The sequence below is a fragment of the Pogonomyrmex barbatus genome, unplaced genomic scaffold (genome assembly GCF_055798465.1).
Source record: "Pogonomyrmex barbatus isolate J1 unplaced genomic scaffold, ASM5579846v1 scaffold13, whole genome shotgun sequence".
NCBI classification, from domain to species: domain Eukaryota; kingdom Metazoa; phylum Arthropoda; class Insecta; order Hymenoptera; family Formicidae; genus Pogonomyrmex; species Pogonomyrmex barbatus.
This window is the reverse complement of record NW_028297109.1, coordinates 6519417-6533687: the sequence shown is the minus strand read 5'-3', so window position 1 is coordinate 6533687 and position 14271 is coordinate 6519417. Positions and strand designations below refer to the sequence as shown.

The following is a 14271-nucleotide window of genomic DNA, read 5'->3' as shown; positions in this document are numbered from 1 at the left end:
CGAGAGGAGCGGGATTCTCGAAACAAAGGGCCGCCTCTCTTCAATTCCGCAAAGAGCTCTCGGAGGTAAGGAGGTTTGAACGAAGTTATAAATTTTGACTTTTTCTTCGACGTTCGACTCGTACAAACCGGACCCGGTCACAATGCTTTTACGACGTAGACGGCTGCCCGGATCAATCGTCGCCCGTTTCTCGCCGCACGTACGTGTCGTTTGCATTAACCGGATTTTACCCGGATGATTGAAGACTCACGGAAAGCTCGATGAATTTTAGCGAGTGAATTTCAGGGGCTCAACGTATCATAAACATTTTTCAAATTAATACCTCCCGATACATACCGGTACATCTGTAAATCTCAGCAATTTTTTTCAATCATCCCCTACCCTCCCCCCCCTCACCCCTCCCGTGCACCCCCGTTGATTTTCTACACTCGGATTTTTAACGATTTACAATGACATCCGAATTTTTATTCTTTCAACGAGAAACATAAAGATAACATTGCATAAAAATATCGGCCAGATATAATACGCTTACGCATTTTTTGAAAAAATAAATATGCCGCTGTTCGGAATGCAAATGTAGGGGATATTTGCATCGTGAAATATGAAGATAGCATTGCGTTTTTCTAAATGCAAATCTGTTTACATCTGCATCGCAAAATGCTCAAATAATATTTCTACACGTTGAAATTATGTTTGAAAATGGGAAACGGGTTTATATTCAATGCGTAAGACAAAACTATTAGTTTTGTCATATACAGGTGAGAATTAATTTAAATGTGGAATATTTATTAACTGAGACCCGACGCGCCACTTTAGCTTTAAATGTCGGGAAAAATGGCAACAATTAACTCTACGCTTCTCCAAAATTGTGCATGTACATATAAATTTAAATTACATGATAATTCCTTGTAATATTTAACAATTCATCTTGACGAAATGCAGCCGCGTTTCAATAACGCAATCATTTTAACGCAATCATTTTAATGAATACGAGCAAATGGCGTCAATGATGAGGCCGCGCGAACCCAGCACGATGCGACACCATGATGCATCGTGCATATTATAATTCATTATATTTGCTGTCTATTAAGCCGACCGACGGTTATTTTCATTATTCTCGATATCTAATAATTGAGCGTCAAACGATGTTATCGATTAACGCGCTAATTGCCGCAGAATTCATTTTATCGCGAAACAATTTTACAAATAAATAGAGAGAATTAATGTAATATCTCCGACCGAAGAATGTAACTTCACTGTTTGAAATTCGACCGCCAACGTTTCGTTTCGTACGACTGATCTTGACCGAGCCGATATATTAACACCTATATCTTTGTACGATGCTCGTACGATGCTCAGATTGTTAACGGATGATCGGGCACTGACCTCCAGAAAATCCTTTACGGTGGTGTCGATGACCATGAGTGGTCGTTGTATCAGATGGACCACGCCGTTACGCACGGGGATGTTCGCCTTCACTATTTCCGCCAGCACCACCCCAGGCTGGTGGGTCGAATCGCCCACTATCGTGTTTGATTGGACGTAGACTGAAAATTAGCGGACTATCAATTAGCCACCGAAATATAATACGTACTCTGATTTTTATCACTGGCGCTGTCAGGGGGGGTGTAGACACACGCCCCTTTCAGCCGAACACAATCGCTTTATTATAACGTAAAATCTTCTCGCGTTAAGCGTAATAGCGTGTAACGGCGGATAATAGTATCCTATCTCTAATAATAGCATTCTTGTTCGGATCGACCCTCGAATCGATTCAAATTTTCCTGGATGATCAAGACATATGACGTCCAAGTGATTATCATCACCTTTATTTTGCGCCTTCAGGAAGCTGGCGGTGACTTTCAGATTGTCGGAGAACACGAGGGTTGGATACGGCACCTTGTCTGGCGTTGGTGCGGTGAAGAGGACCTGGCTGGGTAAAACATGACCGTCGATCACCAGCTGATCAATCTTCTGCGGTCTTGGTTCCGGCTGCAACAGAGAGGCGAAAATCACGGAAACTCCATCGAAATGAAAAGAAATTATGTAAGTGGAAAGAAAATGAAATAGAATAAAATTTATTACTTCAGCATATATATATATATATATATATATATATATATAGTCTAAAAGAGACTTAATTTACAAAATTTAATCATTCATTCAACACACTCTACCTAACTTATTTTAAATCTCCTTATCTAATCCTTATCTAATAATTTATCCAAACACAGCCGAGAGAAATCAAAACCTTACAAAAAACTTATAACTTATATGTTTCTCCTTAACTCTTCAATCCACTTACATCGATTCCGCTTAGAGCTACTACTACAATTTCTGCTTTACACGAAAATAATACAATAGCTTTCGTTTTTTTTTTAATAATCGCAATTTCTTTTAATAATCGCGATTTCTTTTAATTTACGCGAACTGTCGTTATCCGTCGAGAATTTAATTACTATAAAAGAATACAATTTGTGAGATATATGAAAAATGATAAACCGGTATCTCTAAGAAATAAGCAGCAGCTTGGTTTTATTTTGCGGTCTGCTGACAGTCCCACGCCGCACCTTCTCATTGTCGGATATACGCGTCCTTTCATCCGACGTCTCAGCTTCTGTCACAAAAGCGCAGCCGACCGCGTTGTCACGGCAACTCGATTTCTGTGCGGGGACCACGAACTTTAAATCCCATCCTCGGAAGAGGACTGACTTCGAGGAGGGAAGGAAAGGTGACGAAGCGCGGAAGGGAGTTTCGATACCTCGGAGTTCTCGGCGAAGTGACGACCTCGTTGAGAGAGGAACTTTTTGAGATCGAGTTGTACACCGTCGTTACGTACCCTTTCGTACCCTTCCGCACGACCTCGATTTTCTTTGCTTTCTTGATGTCAGTTTTTTTTTCTCCTATCTTTTTTCTTTCTTTCTTTCTTTCTTTCTTTCTTTCTTTGCTTTCCTCCTTTCTCGTATCCGCGCCCGACGCGTCGTATGTACAGGCGCGAAACTTTCGGTAATTTCTGACGGGATGGCTCGTTTAACTCCGGCCCGTTTTTATGCTCCAAGTTGGATTACGTCCGCGCAAACATCCATTGTGTGTACAGGAGCTTGGCGTTGAAAATTGGAGAAAAAGCGGAATTCCGCGCCGAAGTGCGGCGATGCGAGTATAATGAAACACGGAGGGTCCGAGGGATGCACGCGGATTCGTACAATGAAATTCATAATTTTTAATTGTCCTTATTTCCGCCAGGAATTAATGGACGTTCCTTGAAATTACGCAAAAAGAGAGAATTAAAACATTTTAACGCATAAAATTTATATTTTTATATGGCACGTTTAGAGAAGAGCGTCGCTGAAAATCTCTTACAAAACTTCAACAATAACAACAATAATAATACTAAACAATTTAGTTAATAACTATATTATATAACAAAATTTTAAAAATTAACAAATATAATTAAAAAATAATTAAATTAAAAAAAATAATATTTAAATTCTATCGTTCGATACATAATAAATAAAGTTCAAAGATTAGCAATAAATCCGTCTAATTAATTTTCAGAACTAAGAAAAGATAAAAACTAAGTTAATCCGAGATTAAGATTATTCTACATTGACAAAAATGGAAATAAAATAAATCTTTCTATGTCAAGTGGATGCTCCAATCGCATAATCAAATTTCGCTAATCGCTGGTCATTTCGCGTCGAGCATTACTGATACATAGAAAAAAAATTTAGTCTTAAATCAAAATAAACATTCTGAGAAAAATTTTGGTTTTGATTTAATTGAATTTATATTGATACAGATAAGTATAAATATTCTTATATAAACAAGAATATTATAATCTTTATATAGAAGATTTTTAGTCTTAAATAAAAGTAACATCTGTGTCAATACAAATTCAATCAAATCAAGACTAAAATTTTTGAAAAGATCATAAAGATTATATTCTGGCTTACGTATGAGAATATTTGTCTTGATTTGAAACTAATTTTTTTTTTTGTATATGCGAATCGTGTGATTATTTCCTTCGCGTTCTTCGCTCCTTTCAGATTAACTTCTTATATAACGAATGTCAGAAATTGTAGAATCTGGCGGTCAAGCAATCGTATTCGTCTCGATGTATCAATTGACTCATCCAACCGCGATTAACCGCGGTTCTCGATAGAGTAATCGGCGTACGAGTTTCGCCGGGTAGTCTGGACAATCTGTTTTCTTGCTCGTGTTTCGATCGGGATATTCACTTGTCGCGAGTGTCACTCGATGAAATTCAAGGAGAATCAAGTAACAAATTGAGGAGTATCGCGGGGCATCGAGGCATCGTCGTAATGGAATAATTGAGGTAAGCGAATTGTCTAACTTATGCGATATATATATATATATATATATATATATATATTCGCATAATTCTAATCATTTCTGAAACTGATTCCGAACCGAGTTGAATATAGGAATGTAAGAATATAGATTATGTGATTATATAAATTATAGACTGCATATTCCGTGATAAGAATAGATTAAAAATGGTTAATATAAAATACGGATAAATGAGTGTAGTGAAGGAAATATTTATAAACCAAGTCTTCTTATCTATGAAGTTGAAGTAATAAACTCTCTATCTAAGTAATACAAACGCATGCCATTTTTTTCATAAAGTAGTTTCTTAAATCGAGCATTTTCATTGTAATTAATTTTTCGTGAACTTTTATGCTGCAATTTAATTATTCTCGAACTGCAGAATATTTTATATAGAAAATATACAAAAAATTGTTTTGTAAAGCATATAAAAATTTAATCAGACACACGGCTTTCAAAATCATTTTTGCAATATTAAATTATGTAAGATGTTCAATGTAGTTGCTAAAATATCAAATTGTTTTTGCAGTATTATTATTATGCTTGCAAGTATTATTATTATGCGTCCTAATAATAATAATTAACTAGTCATTTATTTTAGTCAAATTTTTAAGTACTTTAGCAAACTCATTCTTCTTGAAGATAAAAAGTAAATAAACTTTGCCTGGAATTGTCAAAATAAAAATCCTTAAGACAATCTTTAAGGCAATTTTTGTCTTAAAAATCCAGGAAAGTTCGCTATTTTTACAAAACATTATTATAAAACAGGTACGATAATTTCGCACATTCTAACTGCGACAACAGTCGCAATACAATTTAATATATAATAATAATTTATTTATATAGTAATAATTTTACACAGAGATTTTTTCGCGATGCAGCTACAAAGAGAATGTCGCGATACGGATACGGTGTTTCTTCGACGTTAAAATAGACTTGCACGCGACGTCGGAATGTCGCGTTTGTAATCCGACATTTGAAACATCTAAATGCCACGCGTACGTATCCGTACGGAATAATTTACATCCGCTGGTAAAACGTCACTCTGTGTAACACTCGCAACAGGATGTTTCGCGTAGGACACTCCGAATGTGCACGTAAATTCTCATAGTGTCTAGGGTCGCTCTATCGCCACATATCACATCGCGCAATAATCATTTCTTTTCTACATTTCGTGTCAGAAAATTTCCTCTAATCCTAATAAAAGTTTAATATTAATATCAAACATAACTTAGAAGTTCTAAGAATTAATTTTATCTCATTAATTTTATCTCATTTATTTGACGTCAATTCCTAAATAAATCAAATGAATTATTCGACGAATTAGTTTGTCTTTTTTTTTTTGCGGATTATATATAAACTCAAGTTGCGTCATTCAGTTTCGAGGGAGATACAACGAATGCGATTGTCTTCGAATTTTTCAAGGGGAAGTCAGTCGTGGGGAGGAAGATATTAAAATCATTCCCTCGGATGATCAATTCGCGAAGGTCGCTAAAGCCGCTTACCTTGAAGCCCTCGTCAATGGGGATGAAAAACGTGAAACGACCCTCGGCCTTGAAGATAGCTTCCTTCTTCTCGATGATGATCCGTTGTCGGAAGGTACTAGGAAAAAAAGGGTTAATTACGAAGGCGTAGCGCACGAGATGCGGCCGACATTAATAAGACAAACGAGAAAAGTTCGTGCATTTATTTACGTTATTTAGATGCGCCAAAGTTTTTGTATTTATATTTAAATCAGGAACTGCGTTAATTGATTGCCGGCGTAATAGTACTTTAGAATGGCCCGTGGAATCGAGAGGCCCGTGACGAGAATATTTAGATCGGAGGCAGCGTATCTTTTATTTTACTGCCGGCGATCGAGTATTTATGACTCTTAAAAATCTTCGAGCTGAAGGATCTAACAACAAGTAACAATAACTATCCAAAGATCTAAGACACAGTAAGAATATCTCGACGCTTTCGAGAATGCGATATACGCGAAAGGATGGATTATCGCTCCGAGATTCGAGGGCGTGAAAAGCTCTCTTCCCTTCTTTTTCCAAGCGCAATAAAAACGTCCTCGTTACTCTTTTATATCTGCCACCAGACACTCCCACTTCTTGAAAACGATCACCGTGTAAATAGCGGGTTTCTCGAACTTGGCGCTGATTTACCGAACAGTCTACTTACCGAACGCGATAAATGCCCAAATTGAGATTCTCGCTCTGGTTCAGAAATTGAAAAGCATTCGGGTTGTAAATCGGCGATTCTGCCGAATTGGACCGCACAGGTTCCAGCACTTCGTTTATGATGTGTAAGACCTGAGGACATAAAGATGTCAATTGTTATTTTTAAGCGAGAATATCACAGTTTTACAAAATTAATAAAACAAAAATTTAAATATTAAAATAATTAATAATTCTATATCGTAATTTGGCAGAAATAATAATTTAATAATATTCGTATTCCAGAAATTTTTCTTGTACACAAAAAGAACAATTTTATTAAAATATCTAAAAATGTGGAGATTATACAGATTTGAAAATAATCTTGTTGGACTATCAGAATAATTATATAAAATGTTTAAATTTTGGAATATAAACAATTTTTGCTATATTATTATCGTTATGTTTAGGTGCCCTATGTAATTATGATCGCAAAATTATCTTCATACTTGTATCTGCTCAAATTTTAAAATATTTAAAAAATATACTTTTATATATTTTCGATCTCAATTTTTCAAGATTTTTATATCTGTTCTGATATCTGTTTTGAATCAGACCGACCTCTTTTTTAATATTAATATAATATAACATAATTCTTATACAGAATCAAACAAAGTTCGATTGGAAATAAAATTCTCTTTTTCCCAAAATAAAAAATTATTCGTTTATTATTTATTTCAAATATAAAGTAGGTATCCAATTCATATAAAACAAACTTCTATCACAATCCTCCAAAATGCATAAATCTTAAAATTGAAGTCAAAAATAGAAGTCAAAAATTTCGACTTGGGTATTAAAGGAGAGGAAAAGAATTTCGGGAGATATTTCATTAGCATTGTAAGACATTAGCATTGTATTTCATAAGCATTTAGCAAAGATTTCCTCCTGAAATTACATAACTGTAATGCAGATGTAAGAATGTTAAACCTAAGCAACCCTGGAATTAAGGTTTAGAGTCCCTAATTCTGGGAGTGTCTGATCTGACTTGCGCGTAAGGACCAAGTTAATCTCGCCAAGTCGAACGGATCCATGAATCCGACCACAGTGGAGAAGATGAAGTGAGACAAACCGACGTCAAGCTCGCGTCATGAGTTTGGCGAGAACGGGGACACGAAGAGAGAGAGAGAGAGAGAAGAGAGAGAGAGAGAGAGAGAGAGAGAGAGAGAGAGAGAGAGAGAGAGAGAGAGAGAGAGAGAGAGAGAGAGAGAGAGAGAGAGAGAGAGACAAAGATAAACCTTCGAAGTGGAGGAAGCGGAAGCGGATAAGCCAAGGAATGGTATAGAGAGAGGAGGGGGGGAGGAGAGGGGAAGAGAGAGAAAGAGAGACTGGGAGATGCACGTCGCGAGTATTTATCCTGCGGCGACGAACGCGAGCTATATCGGTCTGTCAGAAACAACTGACGCGCACTTTAATAGTAAACTCATGAAAGAGAGAAAAACATATTTATTCACGTATGTGTCTGGAGTAATGCATTCGCTATGAAATTCTCTTCGGCAAGACAGGCTTCTCTTCGAAAACAATATATCTTTCTACAATAACGTTTCTTCAGCTCTACTTGTCACGGTAAATTCAGTTGCGCGAAGTTAAAAACTTTTATAGGGGAGATCGCGTACACGTTGTCTATAGCGTGTATCTTCATCTATTGTTCTTATAGAAAAAAACTATAGATATTCTATGAGATCCGCTGCTGAAGAAACACCGCCAAGAATTAGGAGCCTCTTTCACACTTTCCTTTCACCCCCTCTCTCCCCTCCTATCGTGCTACACGCTATTTTCACGAGTGCAGGGTCGCTAGAAGTGATAAGACGTAGAAACTGTAACCCCCCCCCCCCTTTGCGTACCCTCGTCGGGAACATCAGGGGCACCGTCATTTACTATTCCGAAAAGGAAAAAGTTCTCGCGACTAAAACGTTGCCGCCGCTATTTATTTGCTCTTCCCCGCGTTCGTCCTTGGCTCCCTTATCTTGCGAAGGAGATCCCGTTCCTATAGCCGTTTGGCTTCCTCTGTCAGGAAAAAAAAAAGCGGAACGAGAGGAAGGGGCGGAGGGAACAAGAGCGTTGGGAAGCATAAGCGTCGAAGTTGCAACGTCCCGTGAGATTTCGCCCGCAGAATATCAAAATGTTTTCCCAGTCTGTATTAATAGAAACGTCCCCTTACCCGGGATTTTATTTAATATAATTATTAATATAATCTTAATCTTTTCGCTGTGACGATTTTGTTGCAACATCTTTCGTAAATATAATCCAATTCAAGAAAGAGGAGAAAAGAAACGGAAGAGCGGAGAAGCCAATTGAAATGCCGAGGAAACTGTATTAATAAGCGACGTTGATGATAAAACTGAATTAACATAATAATTCCCGTCAGAAACTGTTTTCCGGCTATTTCCGTAGGCCATCGTCGAATTATTATAGCGACTACTCGATACGTGATATCGTGTAAATTAAATTTCGGAATTGTAAAGTTTCGTGAAATGAAAGTCTGAAATTTAAAAAACAATCCAGAAACACGTGGATTTTTACGCGAGCGTTTGTGGGGTAGATAATTAAATATCCGCGCGATCCATCGTGGCCGGGCCGACAGTTTTAATACGAAACATCCATCACGGTGTCTGTAAAGATGAAGAGGAGCGCGGGCAAGCGGCGGGGAGGAAGGAGGGTAAAAAAGAAGAGCTGGTCGCGCGGTCGTACGGAAAGTTGGCGCCTATGAGCTCTCCGAGGGAAGAGAAAGCGCGGGCAAACGTGGAAGATTGTATGATAAAAGGAGAAAAAGGAAGAAGGAGCGTGTCCCATTTATCCAGCGTAGTCGCAGAAAAAGACAGCGACAGCAACGAGGACGGGGACGGGGACGCGGAACGGGGGGGTGGCGGGGTGTGGCGCTTGGCTAGAAATGAATCGTTTTACTCACCGAGAATGAGAGAGGAAAGCGAAGTTTGTGTGTTCCTTACGGGATAAGACGAGCCAGGACGGCCATTTATCTTGCTTGCGGTCGCGAGTCATCGAGGGGAAGGGGCAGGGAAAGATCGAACATTCATCAGCGCAGGACGAATCCTTAATTCTCTCGCGCGTCCGCTTTTTCGCGCTTTAACGGCTAAACATCGGGAGGACATTGGGAGGAAATCGTGGAATTACGTAGGCTCATAAAAAATTCGACCGGGATCTCGGGAATCGTGAGAATTTTTGAGAATCGCGGGACGCAACGCGGTTGCAACAGCGGCTGCGATATTGATCTCGGCCGAGGTACCGTTCGATCATATTAATTTCACTCGAGCTTCTTTGTTACCGTCTAATTTCGCGCGAGTGGAAAGTACGGCGACCATACCGGGGTCGGCCTACCGCGGAGTATCGTAAAGTTAACGCTAATTAAACTTTACCGATAGTTGCGCCGGGCCACTCGCGATCTCTCCGAGCCGGGCTCCTTCTTAATCAGCCCGGCCAGTAATATTCGCGGTCGGGGATGGTACACGTGGGTACGAGTTATCATCTCGATACACAGCAGCCCGGGTTCGTTTATTTCTCGGGCGCCTCGCCGCGAGATAATCACGATTTGCGCGTGGTTAACGATGAATTTTATATATATATATATGCAACTATTTTTACGATAAACTGACGCGGATGGGAGTCCTCTTCTAAAGAGAAATTAAAATTGATTCAATCTCGGTGTATGCCAGAAAAAGTCCATTGCCGCCATTTCGTTAAAACGTTATCGTATTAGCATCTTGGTTTTGCTCCCCTTGTTATAATCCTTTACTACGCGCGATTATCTTTAAACGTTCATTCGAATTGTTACGTTGAACATCTAGCGCTCGTCACATTTTTTTGGAAAAGGCTCTTTAATAAAATGCCTGACATTTTGCGTAAATTTAGAAAATAACGGACCACGTCTCTAGTTAAAAACCTTTCTGCTTTTCAATTAGTGCAAGAGCAAAAAGAGAAGAACGGCAGGAACAGTAGAGCATTTAAGTTTGCAGTTGACGTACGTTAATAATTTTATACGCGCGGCGAGTCGCGACTATTAAGTAATCAAATGCATTCTTTCCGCATGAATATTCAAGCCGGGGAGAGAGCGCGAAGGTAATTCCATGCAAAGCGGGGGAATTCCAAATCCGAATTATGTAGCTACGCGCGACGGCGAATCATCGCTGGTATAGAAATCGCGCTAATTTTCATTCTCCGTCCCCGATTTCTTACAAGAAACTGCCGTACTTTTCCGTCGTTCAATTATCATCGAGATTTATGGAAAGAAAATCGTATAGAACGAAACGGGAGGAGAATCGCGACTGTTTTACGACTTGCAAATATTACTCTTAATGGAAATTAATATAGACGGCTGATGGAAAATTGCAGCGGGATCGAAGCTGAATATTGTTAATCTTTAAAACATGAAATCCCCCTTTTATTGAATTCTAGTTGGCATTTGTTAATGCCACGAGAACGAGTCAATGGATGATCGAGCGGAGAAATTGCGAGCAGAAATTGGATTATCTTCTTTAAGGTCACTTCGAGATTCATTGAATCGAGCCGGGAGAAGGGATGAGATAAGAGGGATGAACGTACGCGGTTGGTGCTCGTACGAAGTGGCTCGATTTTCATGTTACATCCCTCCTCCAGTAACTTTTATTTTCTTGCCACCTCTACTCATTCTTTTTACTTTCCACGATGAATGATCCTTTCTTTCGTTCTTTTTCTTCATGTCTTTTCAGTACTTTGCTTTATTTTTTTTTTTTTTTTTTTTGAGTAAAGTTCCGTGCTACCTCAAATGCATTTTTAACAGGTACTGATCTTCCCTCTATTTTTAACCCACGATGGATACAGGTGGTTGCGCTTACTCTCAAAAATCTCGAATGTACTTCACTCCAATGAAAACTATTTAAGGATAATTAAATTAAAATTAAATGCCAATTTTTAATTCATTTTATGAGATAAATTTTACGGTTATTTATTGCCTTGCACCTGACTCGGCATTTCTCATTCATTATTCCAGACAAACAAGTCTCTCATTTTAACCTCTACCATGTTGGAATCCCTCGTCTGGAACGTTTTATCGTGTTTAAGATTACTTATTATTTCAATACCTATTTTTATATCCTCGTTATTGGTCGGTTTACGAGCACTTCTCCTCTCTCGACAGCAATATGAACTTCCCGAGCGAGCGATTGGCATCTTTATTTCCCGCAAAGTTCGATACGAAACACGGTCCCGCGTCCTGCCATCCGCAAAAAAACTTCATCCCTTTCTCGCAACTATTCCGCCAAGCGCCCGCCTCTCGCGGTGGCTGATTTTCAATTCTCCTTTCTGCGGACAAACTGCTTGCACCACTGACTTCTTGGTGCACTCAAGCACCCTCGGCGTCTCCTCTATCCTTTCTCTTCCATCTCTGTTTCTCCCTTCCCGGTAACCCTTCCCGTCATTCCACCCCGGTATTTTTCCCCTCCATTAACCGTAATTCTTTAGGCGATCCTGCCGGCGTCGGTGTAGTTATTCGGACTGGAATTTCTTTAGATTGTTAGAAAACAGGAGTGAGAGGGCTTGCTCGAGGGGGTTGCTGCGTTCCAGGGACGTATAATGAGATCAAAACCCACACCGTCTTTTGAGATTAAAAACAGCGTCTTCTCTCTCTCTCTCTCTCTCTCTCTCTCTCTCTCTCTCTCTCTCTCTGTCTCTATCTCTTCTGCTCTCTGCACAATGCGGTATATTTCTTTTCCCCTGCAGCATGACAAAATTCGATGCTTGCGATCTACAAATTTTCTACCTTATTAGATTGCGGATGGATTATAAAATAAGTCAAATAAAGACGACGGAACTCCGAAACAATTTTTGTAGCTCTTAGCAGGGAGGATTCGATAACGAGGTTCGTGCTGAGATTACGGGGTGATTTCTGTTTTTACAAGAGGCTGAATGGAACATCATTTGATCGACAGGAAGTAATATATATCGTATCTTCCGGGAACAGGCCGAAGAGTGGGGGGAGAGAACGACAACAAATCTGCGAATATTCCCAAATTGGATCGGAACCTCTCGAATTCCTCTCGTTCTTACGAGCAGGCTGACGTAATAAAACCGGCCATAACTCCGGGGATGAAGAGTCTCCTCCTTCTCACGTTCTCCCCTTTTATCTCGACTTCCTGCGCGTCCGTCAGGAAATCGAAGCTCGAGAGAGGATTTCTTAAGACGTCGTAAAATCCATATCTTCGGAAAAATGACGTGATAAAGCAACTGTGAGAAAAAAAAGTCACGCCAGCCGAACTCTCATATCTCGCTATGAATTGAAATCAGTTCTTTCCGACGTCAAAGTGAACGTACCAAGTGAACGATAATGTCCGCTGCAAAATGGGGTATTAGATCGAACGTTTTAAAAATGGATCGCGGTGGACGAGATCGAAGAATGCAGGTCACGTTTTCGCTGGCAAAAAACATTAAGTTCAACGCGTAAGGCCGGGATAAAGATGGAATTAATCATATGTTATTTACGATGGACTTAAAATGCGCATCGGCCCGAACTGTATTTCTAATCCGGCGTATCGTAAATACGGTGTCCATAATCATAAAGTGCCGGGACGGACAGTTACGGGAGAGCCATTCGCTAAATTGCAACGCGTTCGCCGATCGCGGTGCAATGTATCGACAGGCAGGAAACGTTCGCGTGGGATTCGATGGGCGGGGGAGGGGGGAGGAGGGAGCGTGAAGAGATGAATATATACCGCGACGACAATGTCGAATTTGTCATGTTCAAATTTGGCGAGGTATCCGCGACGAATATTACGACGCTATCGAGTAATTCCTCGGCGACGAATCTCGATAAAATGCGCATCACGCGATGAAGGATAAGATTTTGACAGAATATTTCTCTGTAAAACTCCCGAACAAAACTCCCTGCTCCGATCTGAGACACGGCGGATAATGGAATACGTATGTCTATCGGGTATACGTATAAGGGGACAATGCGCATAAATCTATTCTCGAGTTGATAGATATGCAACGCGCTCGCGGGAGCGAGCATCAACTGAAAACGGATCGCTGACCTGTTCTATTGTTGAGACATTTCCTATTATAGTCACAGACGCGGAAAAGGCGTTTACAGCACTCTCCTCGCGTATATAAACATCTCTACGCGGATATAAACAAGATAAAAATATACATAATTTTCTATATAAAATGAGATATATTGATATCAGAGATTAAAAGCGATGTAAAAAATGGAAACAGAAAATAAATCGATATTGTTGGAAATTAAATCAATTTGTAATTTTTTTTTTTTAATGTACATTTTTGACAAATCACAAAAAAGAAATCATATAATGTATATGACCTATAATGTAAAATAATATAAATGTCCTATAATGTAAACTAATATAATATACATGTTCATTTTAATTAAATCCGTTTGGATATTTTAAAATTTAATAATAATCAAACTAAAATTTAAGATTTCAAGATAAATTAAAAAAATAAAAAAGCAGAAACGAGAAACATTTTTAAAATAATGCAGTTTTGAAAAAAATTATAAAATAAAAATATTAATTAAAGAAAACTTTCAAAATAACTTCTGACAATGAATGTTTAATAATGTCACGTTACAATATCAATTATCGAAAAATTATATCTAGAGCGACAGAATTATATCTATAGACATTATGAAAATTTTGATTAAATATTGGTATTTGATATCCAATACCAGAATTCATTAAAGGTTTCCAAAATACTAGTATTACAGAAATGG

General features: G+C 38.8%; 1 protein-coding gene across 5 annotated transcripts in view; it reads right to left on the bottom strand.

Moving 5' to 3' along the window:
- Nucleotides 1-14271, bottom strand: part of Fas1 (fasciclin 1 Fas1 domain-containing) — a 241095-nt gene that overhangs the window by 49601 nt on the left and 177223 nt on the right. For all 5 annotated transcript variants that reach the window (XM_089072513.1, XM_089072514.1, XM_089072516.1 and 2 more), the window contains exons 4-7: nt 6520-6650; nt 5856-5952; nt 1827-1992; nt 1387-1547 (exon numbers count right to left, since the gene is read on the bottom strand). In XM_089072513.1, the coding sequence (XP_088928639.1) occupies nt 1387-1547; nt 1827-1992; nt 5856-5952; nt 6520-6650 (555 nt within the window). The remainder of the gene's footprint in view (nt 1-1386; nt 1548-1826; nt 1993-5855; nt 5953-6519; nt 6651-14271) is intronic.